Raw genomic sequence first — 14,111 nt, 5'->3', positions numbered from 1 at the left:
ACTCAGAATGCCTCAGAAGCTCCTGGTCAAAGCCAGTTTGCCCTTGGGTCTGGACACCTAACTTGAACAGTAGCGTGTCTACTTCTGTTCGTCAGAGCCAGATCCCAACCCAGGAGCTCTGCCTGCTGTTGACTCTGTGAGGGGTCCCTTCTACATGGTCTTCACACCTGACCTGACCTGTTGTGCAAGGATTTGTCACCAGGCATGTGGCTAGTGGTATGCACCAGTTCACACGGGTGGGGTTAAGCACCTTCAGAGAAGTAGGGGCCTTGGGATTTGGGCGCACCTTACAATCTCATATACCCTATGGTCTCAAATGAGTGTGTTGCTAGAATAATTGTCACTTGGCTGTAGAGCTCCTCTCATAAGCAGTGAGGAATTGCATATGCTGATGAATGGGAAGAGTCCCTCATGATTGCCTCTCGGGGCATAATCTGCTGGGGGGGGAGCGGGGGGAAGGGCGGGTGTTGGTGAACAGAAAGACTGACCCTGATCACGGAGGTGGAGGTGTCAGTTAGGTGAAGGTCAGCAAAGGCTGGTGTAGGGCCAGGCAGAGCAGCTCTCACCCTCGCAGGTTCTTCTAGTCCCGAGCCAAGAGCTACAGCTCTGAGCACAAACTACCCTGACAGAGTAATATTGTCAGTCCTCTGGCTCTCCTGAAAGACCAAGTTGCTGCAGAGAGCAAAGGATTGGGAGGCAACAGCATGAGTTCCTGCTGGACCTAGCACTTGTCCTCCTTACTCTTAACTGCCCCGTAGAGTTTCTAAGGAGTGGCTGGTGGATTTGAACTGCTGGCCTTTTGGTTAGCAGCCGAGCTGCTAACCACTGCACAACTGAAGCTCCAGGGCAGATGTCTAGAGATAAAGCAGTATAAAAGATAGACAAGGTATCTCATGTCCGTTTCTTCAATAAATGTTGTACACCTACTATGTGCCAGACATAGTTCCCAGCATTGGGATCTAGCATGAACAAAGTTGGCAGAACTCTGGCTTTTGTAGAACTTTGTTAAGAGAGCATAGACCCTGGAGCTAGATGCCTTGGGTTTCAATTTCATTTACCTCTGTGACATTGGGCGAAGCTACTTAAACTGTGCCTCAGTTTTCCTTTTCTGTAAAGTGGATATGATAATTCTCACGAGGTTGTGAAGATTAAGCAAGAATATACTCATAAAATGCTGATAGTGTATCTGGCACATAGTACGCACTCCCAAAGCTTTGGCTGTCATTATCAATGTCATAATCAGCGCGTTCTAACGGGAAGATAGAGTTCAGCTAACGCCACTCTGATAAGATGACAGCAGCCTGAAGTGAGAACATCACTCAAGTTGGTTCTTGTGGGAACAGCTTTCCCAGCAGAGGGAGTGAAAAGTGCAAAGTCGCTAAGGTGGGCATGCTCTTGGTGCGTTTGGGAAGCAGAGAGCCAGGGGGGTGCTAGTGAGCTGCAGAGAGGTTAGAGGGAGCCCAGCACAGGGTAGGGACTGCAGAGCAGGCCTACATGGAGGCCTCAATAAAACCTGGCCACTTTGTAGAGACTAGACTGTCAGGGGCAAGAGTGGGAGCGGGGAGGTTTACTTTGGCGGCGGTCCACACGAGGTGCAGGTGCCCTGAGCTTGGGTAACAGTGGTGGGATGGTGAGAAGAAGGGCTGGGAATATTTCTAATTATGCAGCTGCAGTCGCAGCCGGTGAAGAGTGGAATAAAAGGATCACTCCAGAGGTCTTGGCCTGGTGGGATGTGGTTGCCATTTTCTAAGATTGGGAAGACAGTGGGCAGAACATTTTGGGCCAGGGGAACCAAGAGTGCAGTTGGGGCATGTCGGAAAGGCCACTCAGTTGGAATGAGGGGCTGGGGCAGAGCCGTGTTAAAGCTGAGACAGTTAGCCTTTGTCCAGGAAGGGCTTGGGCCAGGCCATCAGTGAGGAGGGCTGCTCCATCTCCTTCCATCCATCTCAGGAGACAAGCTGCTGGGGTTGGGGGAGAGAGCAGTGCTTTTGGGTTCAGACAGTCCTGGGCTCTAATTCGGGTCTTGTCACTTTGTAGATATAAATTATGGGGCCAAACTCCTCATCAGCATCGTGTGACTTTGTGATTCTTTTTGAGAGATAGTGATTCCTTCTGAAGCCAACACTCTTTCTTAATGTTTGTCATCTGCCATCGGGATTTTCTCTGCCACTTGTTGGTGATACTGAAGAGCCCACTGCAGCTTCCCGATTATCTCTGCCCTGTGAAATTCAGGCAGAAGAGAACATTTTGTTATTTCAGCAGTGGAGAAGGCCTACCCTCTGTTTATGGGAAGTACAGGCCTGTCTCTCCCAACAGATGTCAGTCAGAACCTGTCTAAAGACTTTCGCCTGAACTGACCCTTTTTGGCTTAGTTTGGGGTGGGTGTGGCTGGAAGCAAGCAAGGCGGTGAGGATTCGGGGCGGAGAGGGCGGGTACATCTGCTACCAAGGTGGCTTCGGTGTCTTAATGCTTTGCCTTTCCCCTCTGTAGGACCTCACTGTCCCCGAGTCTAGTACCGTGAAGGGAATGATGGCTGGACCGATGGCAGCATTTAAATGGCAGCCGACCGCGAGTGAGGTAATACACTCTCTTGCATGCTGCCAAAGCCACGGCTTCAGAGTTGGTTCCTGGAGCTGCTGTGTAGTGCTCTTTTCTTTTTCCATCTTGTGTATGAGGCTTTTGTTTTTTTTTTTCCAAAAATGTTACAGAAGTGTATGAGGTAAAATATGAAGGTTCCAGGGTGATCGCTGTTAAGTTTGACATAACTTATTCCAGATCTTTTGGTACATCCATCCAACGGTTACATAATTACATACTCACGTGTAGCTTTGTTGTTGGGGATTGGGTCATTTTTCACACAAGTGGGGTTTTTCTGCAGATTTTTTTTTCCCCTTAATATTTTATCCTTGGTGTGGCTGCGCTGTGCTCCTGTTGCTGGGCGTAATTGGGAAAAGCTGTTTCATTACTGCCAGTCCTCAGTAAGATGAGCCACTCAGGCCTAGTACCACACACATGTAGACCCTAAAATTGGAGAAGAGAGTTGATTTAGCTTAGTCTGCTGGGTTATCCGAAGTGGCTGGTGTACACTGAATTTAAAAAATACCAGCATGTGTTTTAATATTTTTCTCACGAATAATGGTTAGAGTAATTCATATACCAAGCTGCCAGGAACATCTTTTCCACTGGAAGCCAAATTTCCTCCAGCTGGAATGGAGGCCACATATAAAAGGCTCCAACCAACAGTGGGGAGAGTTTCCAGAGAGCTGTAAAAAAAAGAGGCCAGATCCCAGAGGTGTTTCTACCAGAGGACAGTCTGGTTATCAGGCAGAAGGAAGTGACCTTTTGTGAAAGATAACTTATTTAATTTCATCATTTTCTGGTTTCAGCCTGTTAAAGATGCAGACCCTCATTTCCATCACTTCCTGCTCAGCCAAACAGAGAAGGTGAGCTGTTCTTTAAGGGTGTAGATTGTTGGTCAGGGGCTAGCCTGAGGGAGAATCCTGCTCCCTCGGGATTGACTAGATAGGCTCTTCCTGTATACTGCCCAGAGCAACTAGTTAACAAAGTCAAATATGGGCCCACAAGTGAACTGAGTATTGTCAAGATTTAAAAAGCTCAGTCCACCTTGGCTGAGGATTCGCAGTTGCCGTTAGCATCTAGGGCAGAAAGCAAACATCTTGAGCCGTCAGCGACCTGCAAAGTAGTTCACACTGCTTAGCGGCTGCATCCTAAGGCTCTCGGCCCAGGCAGCTTCAGTGAGTTATGGGGTGTGGAGGGGACATTTCCCTGAGTGTCAACGAGGCTGTGGTGAGGCTGAATCTTGCTAGGGTGCCATTTGTGGCTTTAGAGTTGGACAGACCTGGGTTCTAAGCCCAGTTTATACGGACTAGTTATGTAACCCCAGGCACATGACTCAAGGGCTCTGATTCACAGTGTCATCATCTGCAAAAGAACCACGCACAGTGGTATGGACAGGTAGTTGAGGTGCTGTGTGTTAAGTTTCTAGTGTGTTATTTGCAGTTCCATAAAATTGGACACAAAATTAGTGTTCGGTGTTGCCTTCGCACTTTAGACCTAACCTTTTAAGGAAATTGTATTTGTCTCATGAAATTACTTTTAGGGGAATTATAATGAAGACCTGTTAAGAGCTGGGTTTAATAAATGGCCTTTTTCCTCCCTTTTTATTAGCCAGCTGTCTGTTACCAGGCAATCACGAAGAAGTTGAAAATATGTGAAGAGGTACGTGGCATCCGCACTTCCCATTTTTGTTTCCCCTGGGGCCTTTCCATGGGCAGCTGGCTTCATCATTTGTGTGATTCCTCTCCCTAGGAGACTGGCTCCACCTCCATCCAGGCGGCGGACAGCACAGCAGTGAACGGTAGCATCACGCCCACGGATAAAAAGTACGCCCTGCAATAGAATCGTTGCCTGTGGCACAGGTTCTGCCGGGGGCGGGTAAACTGAGGGGACTCTCAAGGGCAGTGTCCCAGCCACTGGAAGGAGACAGCTGAGGTGATGACCCTTACTGACAGTGGTCTTCCTGGGCATCATTTGGCTTGGGGAAGACAAATTGTCATGTGAATCTACAGCAGTGCTCCCCTGAGCCTATGCTAAGGGCTTGGCTTCCTAACTCACTGTGAGTCACCGAGCAGGCAGCTCCTGGTACAGGGGTTCTCAGACTTCCTCACACGCACCTGGAGGGCAGCTCGCAGAACACGGATTGCTGGGTTTCTAAGTCAGTGAAGCAAGTTTCCAGATGCGCAGATGCTGCTGCTGCTGGTCAGGAGACCACACTTTGAGAACTCCTGCCCAGTGGACACATGATGACAGCCCTGAAATTAGCCATGGTAGGACAGGTGGAGGATAGGAAGGTGAAGGTATTTGGAGTAAAGCCCATCTCCCTGCCTCCCATGGCCCTCCTTGCTGTCACCACCTGTCCCCCATCCTACCTCCCATACACCTGCTTGTCACTCTCCACCTGCCGAGGCAGGTGAGAGAACCAAGACTGGTCCTCCTGGGACTTGGACTGCAAACCTTCACTTATGCTTACTACAGTGGCACTTGGCTTCACTCTATGGGCCAGTTGTGTTGGCAGAATCTTGTTAACTAAAAGGCCTTCTTTACTAAGAAGGAGTATTCTCCAGAGCAACAAAACGAAGACCGAAGTTCCAGTTCGTATCTTCCGTGCAGTTCTCTCTCAGATTAGAAATAGTGTATCTTTTACTTTATAATTTCTTGTTCTCTTGAAATCACTTATTCCACAGATTATCTTTAGTACAATTCCCTCTAGAGTAAAGGAGATAGGGCATTTTAAATGCTAACTAAAAGGAAGATGGGTGTTGCCATTAATTTAGTGAGGGTTGTGAGGGAGCCCTCGCTCAGTGGTTAAGTGCTTGGCTGCTAACCAAAAAGTTGGCTGTTCAAACCCACCAGCTGCTCTGTGGGAGAAAGATGTAGCACACTGCTTCCGAAAAGATTTACAGCCTTGGAAACCCTATAGGGGCAGTTCTACTCTGTCCTACAGGGTCACTTTAAGTCAGAATCAACTCAGTGACAACAGGTTTGGTAGGTGGGTGTGTGGGGGTATGTGTGTGTTTAAAAAAAAAAAAAAAACAGCCCAGGATGGGACTGAGGACAGAGTCCTGATGCTTGCACCGAAACCTTTAGCACCCTGTTAGTCAAAACTCTTTTTTAATGTGAGCGTGAAGTGAACTGGAAGGCAAGCCAATTATTTTATCACCCAGCCCCCGTAAATCCGCCTTTCTCCATCTTGTCTCAGGAACACTGTGAAGGACTGTGAGTTGTCATGTTAAAATCTAGGTGCTTTACCCCCAGGTCTGCTGGGTGTGTAAAGGACACCAAGACAAGGGAAGGGAATTAGCCTGTCGTGATGTAGAGTCACAGAAGGAAATTGTAATACACAGCTAACTATGAAGAACAAAAGATAATTCCTTGTTTCTAAGCCTTGGCTTAAAGTATAGTGGGCCAGAGACATGAGTTCCATTTTCAACTTTTGATCCCAGTGATTCATACAGGGCGGGACAGAGAGAGTGTGAGAAGCTGGTTTTCCAGTAGGGATTCAGATAACCTCAGAGGACAGGAGCTGTTTAAAAAGGTAGTGTGGGGTCAAAGTGGAAAAGCTAACAGGATCCCTAGAGCTGAGAGAAACCAGAATTGAACATAAGCATGATGTAAACAAAATTAAAGGAAGAGGCATTGCCTACCCATGTTCTGTGCAGTGAGAGAGAAAAAAATACAAGAACCCAGAAGTGAAGTCTAGGCAAGATAATATCATCAGAACAAACACGTAGAAGCAGTGAGCAGTAGTGGAGTCATAGCAACACCCCCAAGCTCTAGAGCCTGTAGGAAGTGAGGCAAGCAGAGCATTTGAGTGCTCAGTCACAGAAGGGTCGAAATGGACCTGTAGATAGAAGCGTGTCGGGGTGCAGTCACTGGGAGAAGATCAGGAGGAGGAGACATAGGAAGAAGAGTTCATAAGCTAAGAAAGATTGGCTCCAAAGCTTGGGGGACAGACTTAGCTTTGGTGAAGAGCCACAAGGCCCATTTCTGCTGGCAGCAGGAAGAATGAAAAGGTCGTGCAGGGGCATACAGTTGGGAAAAATCGGAGTTAAGGGAAGATACAAACTGTGATCCTGTTTCCTAGTTGAGGAAGTTGCCCAGCTCTGGAGCATTATTTCAGTTACTTGGGGTGGATCTGAAGCCCAGCACTTGAGATGCTGATTGAGGGGCTGTTTAAAGGGCTGAAGAGAGCTGTGTACCTTCTCTTCATAACAGAATTGGCAAGCTCAGACCCTCAGTGAAAGCACCAAGAAACCAAACATGGGAGATGTGCCTTAAGCCACACAAGACCTGTTTCTTTCTCTGGCAGTTTAAGGTTTAGAAATGCCCATTTGAGGTGGGGCCAAGCTGGCAGAGTAGTCAGACACTTCAGGTGATCACTCTTACAACAAAGACCCGAAAAAACAAGTGAAACGATTATATTTACGATAAGCTAGGAACCCTGAACATCAAAGGCAAAGTTAGAAAACAGACCAAGCAGTAGGGAGAGGGAGAGATGGTTCAGAATCAGACAGCTGTTGCCAGACTTGAATCACCAGAAACCTTCAGGCTCTGTTCCCTGGAGTAACCATGGCAGGGCTGGCAGTCACGTTCTGGACATGGTTTCATCAGGAACAGACAGCAAGCTACACAGCCTACTCACGCCTCTGGAACCAGAGAAAACCGGCGCTCTCGGCCAAAGCTAAGTACTTGCGTTTAGTTTACTGTGTCCCCAGCCCCCAAGCCGACTTCAGTGTCTGTCGATTTCCCTGGGCCTGAGATAGGTCCTGCTGCGTTGCCTGAGCCATTCCCCAAGCCCTGAAGAGTGAATAAATTCACAATTGGGGGAAAAGATAATCTTCAGCTCCACTAACCTGGGGCACTCAGGACAGAAGCGGCTCCTGTCCAGACATAAATGGTCCGTGGACTGTGAATACCTTACACCCCTGGGTGGACTTGTTTGGGCCCATTTCAAGAGAATAGGCCCTTGTTGGCAGAGACTGCAACTGTTTCAGCTGTGCGGTGGAAAGGTGGATGTTTGATGTTTGACAATGCTTTGCCTATTAAACAGGGTCCTTACCCACATCAGGGGCCTAAGGACTGGTGGCTCCACCCACATCACCTGGCCACCCATGACAGGGGTCCAAGGATAAGTGGTACCTCCCAGTTCTTAACAATCAAAAGCATTGGGTGCCCATGGTACGGCTGCAGGACACACCTGCCACCACAGCGCTCTAGGGAACAGCAATGTGCTTTCCTCAGACACTTGAGGGATAGTTCTCAGCCCCCTGCCTTGTTCAGAGCATGACCCACTGCTGCAACCAGATACCTATACCTACACCAATCATCCCTACCCCTCTAAGACTGTAGGGCAGAGCCTGTACCACACACTTGATGACCAACTACCTGGACACCTGAGCTGAATCCATACAAGAAAAGTGAACGGACTCCTAGGCTTATATGCCTGGTAACAGCTCTAGCCATCTGGTGACAGGACATTAGAGCTTCAAAGGTGAAAATAATCATGCTAGCTCACTCAAGCAGCCTATTTGGGCATATCAAAACAAAGCAAGAAGCTAGTATGCAGTACGCAAACATGAAATAAGCTAATATGATAACTTATAGATGGCTCGGAGACAACAGTCAATATCAAATCACATGAAGAAGCAGACCATGATCGCTTCAGCAAGCTCTCAAAAGAGAAAAATCAAGGCATCTTCTGGATGAAGGTGCCTTCCTGTAATTACCAGATGCAGAGTACAAAAGATTAATATATAGAACTCCTCAAGACATTGGGAATGAGATCAGGAAGAAGCTGAGGCAAAATGCAGGACAAGCCAAGGAACACACAGATAAAGCAGTTGAAGAAATTAAAAAGGTTATTCAAGAACATACTGAAAAATTTAATAAGCTGCAAGAATCTGTAGACAGCAATCAGTAATTCACATTAACAATAACAGAATTAGACAACTGAATAGAAACACAAGCAGAATTGAGGAAATGGAAGGCAGAATTAGTGAGATTGAAGGTGAAACACTTGGCACCATTATATTCAAAGAAAACTCAGATAAAAGAATTTAAAAAAACAAGAAGAAACTCTAAGAATCATGTGGGACTTTACCAAGAGAAATACCCTACTAGCGATTGGTGTACCAGAACAGGGAGGGATAACAGAAAATACAGAGAATTGTTGAAGATTTGTTGGCAGAAAACATCCCTAATACCGTGAAAGATGAGAAAATGCCTACCCAAGATGCTCCTCAAACTCTAATAGGAAAGTCACCAAGGCATATTATAATGAAACTTCCCAAAACCAAAGATAAAGAGAACTTTAAGAGCGGCTACGAATAAATGAAAAGTCACCCACAAAGAAGAGTCAGTAAGAATAAGCTTGGACTACTCCGCAGAAACCATGCAGCCAAGAAGGCAATGGGAGGACTTATATAAAGCATTGAAGGAAAAAAATTGCCAGCCAAGAATCATATATCCAGCAAAACTGTCTCTCAAATACGGAGGCGAAATTAGGACATTTCCAGATAAACGGAATTTTAGGGAATTTGTAAAAACCAAACCAAAACTACAAGAAATACTAAAGGGAGTTATCTGGTTAGAAAATCAATAACCTCAGGTTTCAACCCAAGTCTAGAACACAGGACAGAGCAACCAGATGTCAGCCGAGTAGAGAAATCACAAAAATAAATCAAGATAAATGCTCAAAACAGGGAAACAGCAATGTCATTATGTAACAGTAGACAACATTAAAACAATAAAGAGGGATTGAAAAATGTAGTCATAGATCTTTCATACGGAGGGGAAGTCAAGGCAATATAAAGAAATAAAAGTTAGGTTTATACTTAGAAAAATAGGAGTAAATATTAAGGTAAGCACAAAGGAGACTAACGATCCTACTCATCAAAGTAAAATAGAAGAAAAAATTAAAGACTCGGCAGAAACAAAATCAACGACAATGAATAAGAGGAGAAGACAATATATGAAGACAAACAGCACAGAAAATTAAGTGGGAAAAAGAAACTATCATCAACAGAGACATCAGAATGACAGCACTAAACTCATCCCTATCCATAATTATACTGAATGGACCAATAAAGAGACAGAGTGGGGCAGAATGGATTAAAAAAACACGATCCATCTGTATTTTGCCTACAAGAGACACACCTTAGACTTAAAGATACAAACAAAGTAAAACTCAAAGGATGGAAAAAAAATGTATTAAGCAGACAACAATCAAAAAAGAGCAGGAGCGGCAATATTTTTGACAAAACAGACTTTAAAGTCAAATCCACCATAAAGGATAGGGAGGGACACTATATAATGATTAAAGGGACAACAGACCAGGAGGATATAACCATATTAAATATTTACACACCCAGTGACAGGGCTGAAAGATACATAAAACAAACTCTAACAGCATTGTAAAGTGAGATAGCTCCACAATTATAGTAGAAGACTTCAAAACAGCACTTTCGGTGAAAGAACAGAACATCCAGAAAGAAGCTCAATAAAGGCACAGAATATCTAAATGCCACAGTCAACCAACTTGATCTCATATACAAAACACTGTACCGAACAGCAGCCAAGTGTACTTTCTTTTCTAGTGCACATGGAACATTCTCTAGAATAGACACATATTAGGTCATAAAGTAAGCCTTAGCAGAATCCAAAACATCGAAATATTACTAATCATCTTATTTGACCACAAGGCCATAAAAGTAGAAATCAGTAACAGAAAAAGCAAGGAAAAGAAATCAAACGCTAGGAAACTTAACAATACCCTACCCAAAGACAACTGGGTAATAGAAAACATCAAGGATGGAATAAAGGAACTCATAGGATCCAAAAAGAATGAAAACACTTCCTATCAGAACCCTTGGGACACAGCTAAAGCAGTGCTCAGAGGTCAGTTTATATCAATAAATGCACATATACAAAAAGAAAGGGCCAAAATCAAAGAATTATCCTTACAACTTGAACAAATAGCAACAAAAGAAACCAGAAAAAAACAAATAATAAAAATTAAATGAAATAGAGAAGAGAAAAACTATTGAAAGAATTGAGAAGACCAAAACCTGGTTCTTTGAAAAAATCAACAAAATTGATAAACCATTGGCCAAACTGACAAAAGAAAAACAGGAGAGGAAGCAAATAACCCAAACAAGACATGAGATAGGTGATATCACAATAGACCCAACTGAAATTAAAAGAATCATATCAGACTGCTATGAAAAATTGTACTCTTAACAAATTGGAACAACTAGAAGAAATGGATGAATTTCTAGAAACACATTACATACCTAAACTAACACAAACAGAGGTAGAACAACTGAATAAACCCATAACAAAGGAAGAAGTTGAAAAGGTAATTAAAAAACTCCCAGCAAAAAAAAAGCCCTGGCCCGGATGGCTTCACTGGAGAGTTCTACCAAACCTTCAGAGAAGAGGTAACACCACTACTACTAAAGGTATTTCAGAGCATAGAAATGGATAGAGTACTCCCAAACTCATTCTGTAAAGCCAACATATCCCTGATACCAAAACCAGGTAGACATCACAAAAAAAGAAAATTACAGCCCTGTATTCCTCATGAACTTAGATGGAAAAATCCTCAACAAAATTCTACCCAATAGAATTCAACAACATATCAAAGAAATAATTCACCGTGACCAAGTGGCATTCATACCGGGTATGCAGGGATGGTTCAACATTAGAAAGACAATGTGATTGATCGTATAAATAAAACAAAAGACAAGAATCAGATGATCTTATCAATTGATGCAGAAAAGGCATTTGGCAAAGTTCAACACCCATTCATGATAACTCTCACCAAAATAGGAATAGAAGGAAAATTTCTCAACATAATAAAGGGCATTTATACAACACCAACAGCCAACGTCATCCTAAATGAAGAGAGAGTGAAAGCATTTCCCTTGAAATCGGAAACCAGACAAGAATGCCCTTTATCACCACTCTTACTCAACATTGTGCTGGAGGTCCTAGCCAGAGCAATTAGGCCAGATAAAGAAATAAAGGGCATCCAGATTGGTAATAAAAAAGTAAAATAATCTCTATTTGCAGATGCCATGATCTTATACACAGAAAACCATAAGGAATCCTCAAGAAAATTACTGAAACTAATAGTTCAGCAGAGTATCACAATACAAGATAAACAGAAAAATCAGTTGGATGCCTCTACACCAACAAAAAGAACATCGAAGAGGAAATCACCAAATCAATACCATTTACATTAGCCCCCAAGAAGATAAAATACTTAGGAATAAATCTTACCAGAGACGCAAAAGACCTGTACAAAGAAAACTATAAGACAGTTCTGCAAGAAACCAAAAGACAGCTACGTAAGTAGAAAAACATACCTTGCTCATGGATAGGAAGATTTAACATTGTAAAAATGTCTGTTCCACCAAAATCGATCTATAGATACAGTGCAATTCTGATCCATATTCCAACAACATTTTTTAATGAGATGGAGAAACAAGTCACCAACTTCAAACAGAAAGGGAAGAGGCCCCAGATAAGTAAAGTATTACTGAAAAATAAGAACAAAGTAGGAGACCTCGCACTACCTGGTTTTAGAACCTATTATACCACCACAGCAGTCAGAACAACCTGGTGCTGGTACAACAACAGATACATAGACCAATGGAACAGAATTGAGAATCTAGACATAAATCCATCCACATATGAGTAGCTGGTATTTGACCAAGGCCCAAAGTCAGTTAAATGGGGAAAAGACAGTCTCTTTAACAAATGGTGCTGGCATAACTGGCCATCCATTTGCAAAAAAAATGAAACAGGACCCATACCTCCCACCGTGTGCAAAAACTAACTCAAAATGTATCAAAGATCTAAATATAAAATCTAAAATGATAAAGATCATGAAGAAAAAATAGGGGCAACGCAAGGAGCCCTAATACATGGCATAAACAGTATACAAAACATTACTAACGATGCACAAACACCGGAAGAGAAAGTAGGTAACTGGGAGCTCCTAAAAATCAAACACCTGTGCTCATCCAAAGACTTCACCAAAAAAGTTAAAAGATTACCTACAGACTGGGAAAAAGTTTTTAGCTATGACATTTCTGATCAGCAACTGATCTCCAAAATCTACATGATACTGCAAAAACTCAACAACAAGAAGACCAATAACCCAATTAAAAAATGGGCAAAGACGCTAAAGACATTCAGGTAGCTAACAAATATATGGAATGTTCACGATCATTAGCCATTAGAGAAATGCAAATCAAAACTACAATGAGATTCTATTTCACTCCAGCAAGGCTGGCATTAACCCCAAAAACACAAAATAGTAAATGTTGGAGAGGTTGTGGAGAGACTGAAACACTTATACATTGCTGGTGGGAATGTCAAATGGTGTAACCACTTTGGAAATTGATTTGACGCTTCCTTCAAAAGCTAGAAATAGAACTACTAGACGATCCACCAATCCCACTCCTCGCAATACATCCTAGAGAAATAAGAGCCTTTACATGAACAGATATATGTGCACCCATGTTCATTGCAGCACTGTTTACAATAGCAAAAAGGTGGAAGCAACCAAGGTGCCCATCAACAGGTAAATGGGTAAATAAATTATGGTATATTCACACGATGGAATACTATGACTCGATAAAGAACAATGATGAATCTGCGAAACAATTCATAACATGGAGGAATCTGGAAGGTATTATGCTGAGTGAAATTAGTTGCAAAAGGACAAATATTGTGTAAGACCACTATTATAAGAACTCAAGAAATAGTTTAAACAGAGAAGAAAATATTCTTTGATGGTTTATGAGAGGAGGGAGGGAGGGAAAGGGGTATTCACTAATTAGGTAATAGACAAGAAGTATTTTAGGTGAAGGGAAAGAAAACACACAGTACAGGAGAGGTCAGCACAACTGGGCTACCAAAAACAAAGAAGTTTCCCAAATAAACCGAATGCCTCAAAGGCCAACATAGCAAGGGCAGGTGTTTGGGGACCATGGTTTCAGGGGAGAGGTCTAGGTCAATTGGCATCGTAAAATCTATTAAGAAAAGATTCTGCATCCCACTTTGGAGAGTGGTGTCTGAGGTCTTGAACACTAGCAAGCGGCCATCTAAGATGCATCATTTGGTCCCGACGTAGCTGGACCAAAGGAGGATGAAGAACACCAGAGACTCCATCAGCCTGAGACCAGAAGAACTAGATGGTGCCCGGCTACAACCGATGACTGCCCTTACAGGGAAAACAACAGAGAACCCCTAGGGAGCAGGAGAGCAGTGGGATACAGACCTCAAATTCTCATAAAAAGACCCAACTTAATGGTCTGAATGAGACTAGAAGGACTCTGAAGATCATGGTCCGCAGACCTTCTGTTAGCCCCGGACAGGAACCATTTCCAAAGCCAACTCTTCAGACAGGGATTGGACTGGACTATAGGATAGAAAATGATACTGGTGAGGCATGAGCTGCTTGGCTCAAGTAGGCACATGAGAATATGTGAGCAGCTCCTGTCTGGAGGGGTGTTGAGAAC

General features: G+C 43.6%; 1 protein-coding gene across 11 annotated transcripts in view; it reads left to right on the top strand.

The window, feature by feature from the left end:
• Positions 1-14,111, top strand: part of GLYR1 (glyoxylate reductase 1 homolog) — a 42,554-nt gene that overhangs the window by 16,033 nt on the left and 12,410 nt on the right. For 10 of the 11 annotated variants that reach the window (XM_064295546.1, XM_064295548.1, XM_064295547.1 and 7 more), the window contains 4 exons: positions 2,491-2,577; positions 3,387-3,443; positions 4,189-4,239; positions 4,330-4,403. In XM_064295546.1, coding sequence (XP_064151616.1) covers positions 2,491-2,577; positions 3,387-3,443; positions 4,189-4,239; positions 4,330-4,403 — 269 coding nt within the window. The remainder of the gene's footprint in view (positions 1-2,490; positions 2,578-3,386; positions 3,444-4,188; positions 4,240-4,329; positions 4,404-14,111) is intronic. The other variant, XM_023557394.2, reaches the window with a different exon arrangement.

This window comes from Loxodonta africana, chromosome 12 (genome assembly GCF_030014295.1).
Source record: "Loxodonta africana isolate mLoxAfr1 chromosome 12, mLoxAfr1.hap2, whole genome shotgun sequence".
Classification (NCBI taxonomy): Eukaryota; Metazoa; Chordata; class Mammalia; order Proboscidea; family Elephantidae; genus Loxodonta; species Loxodonta africana.
The sequence above is the reverse complement of the archived record's forward strand: the minus strand, read 5'-3'. Positions and strand labels throughout refer to the sequence as shown.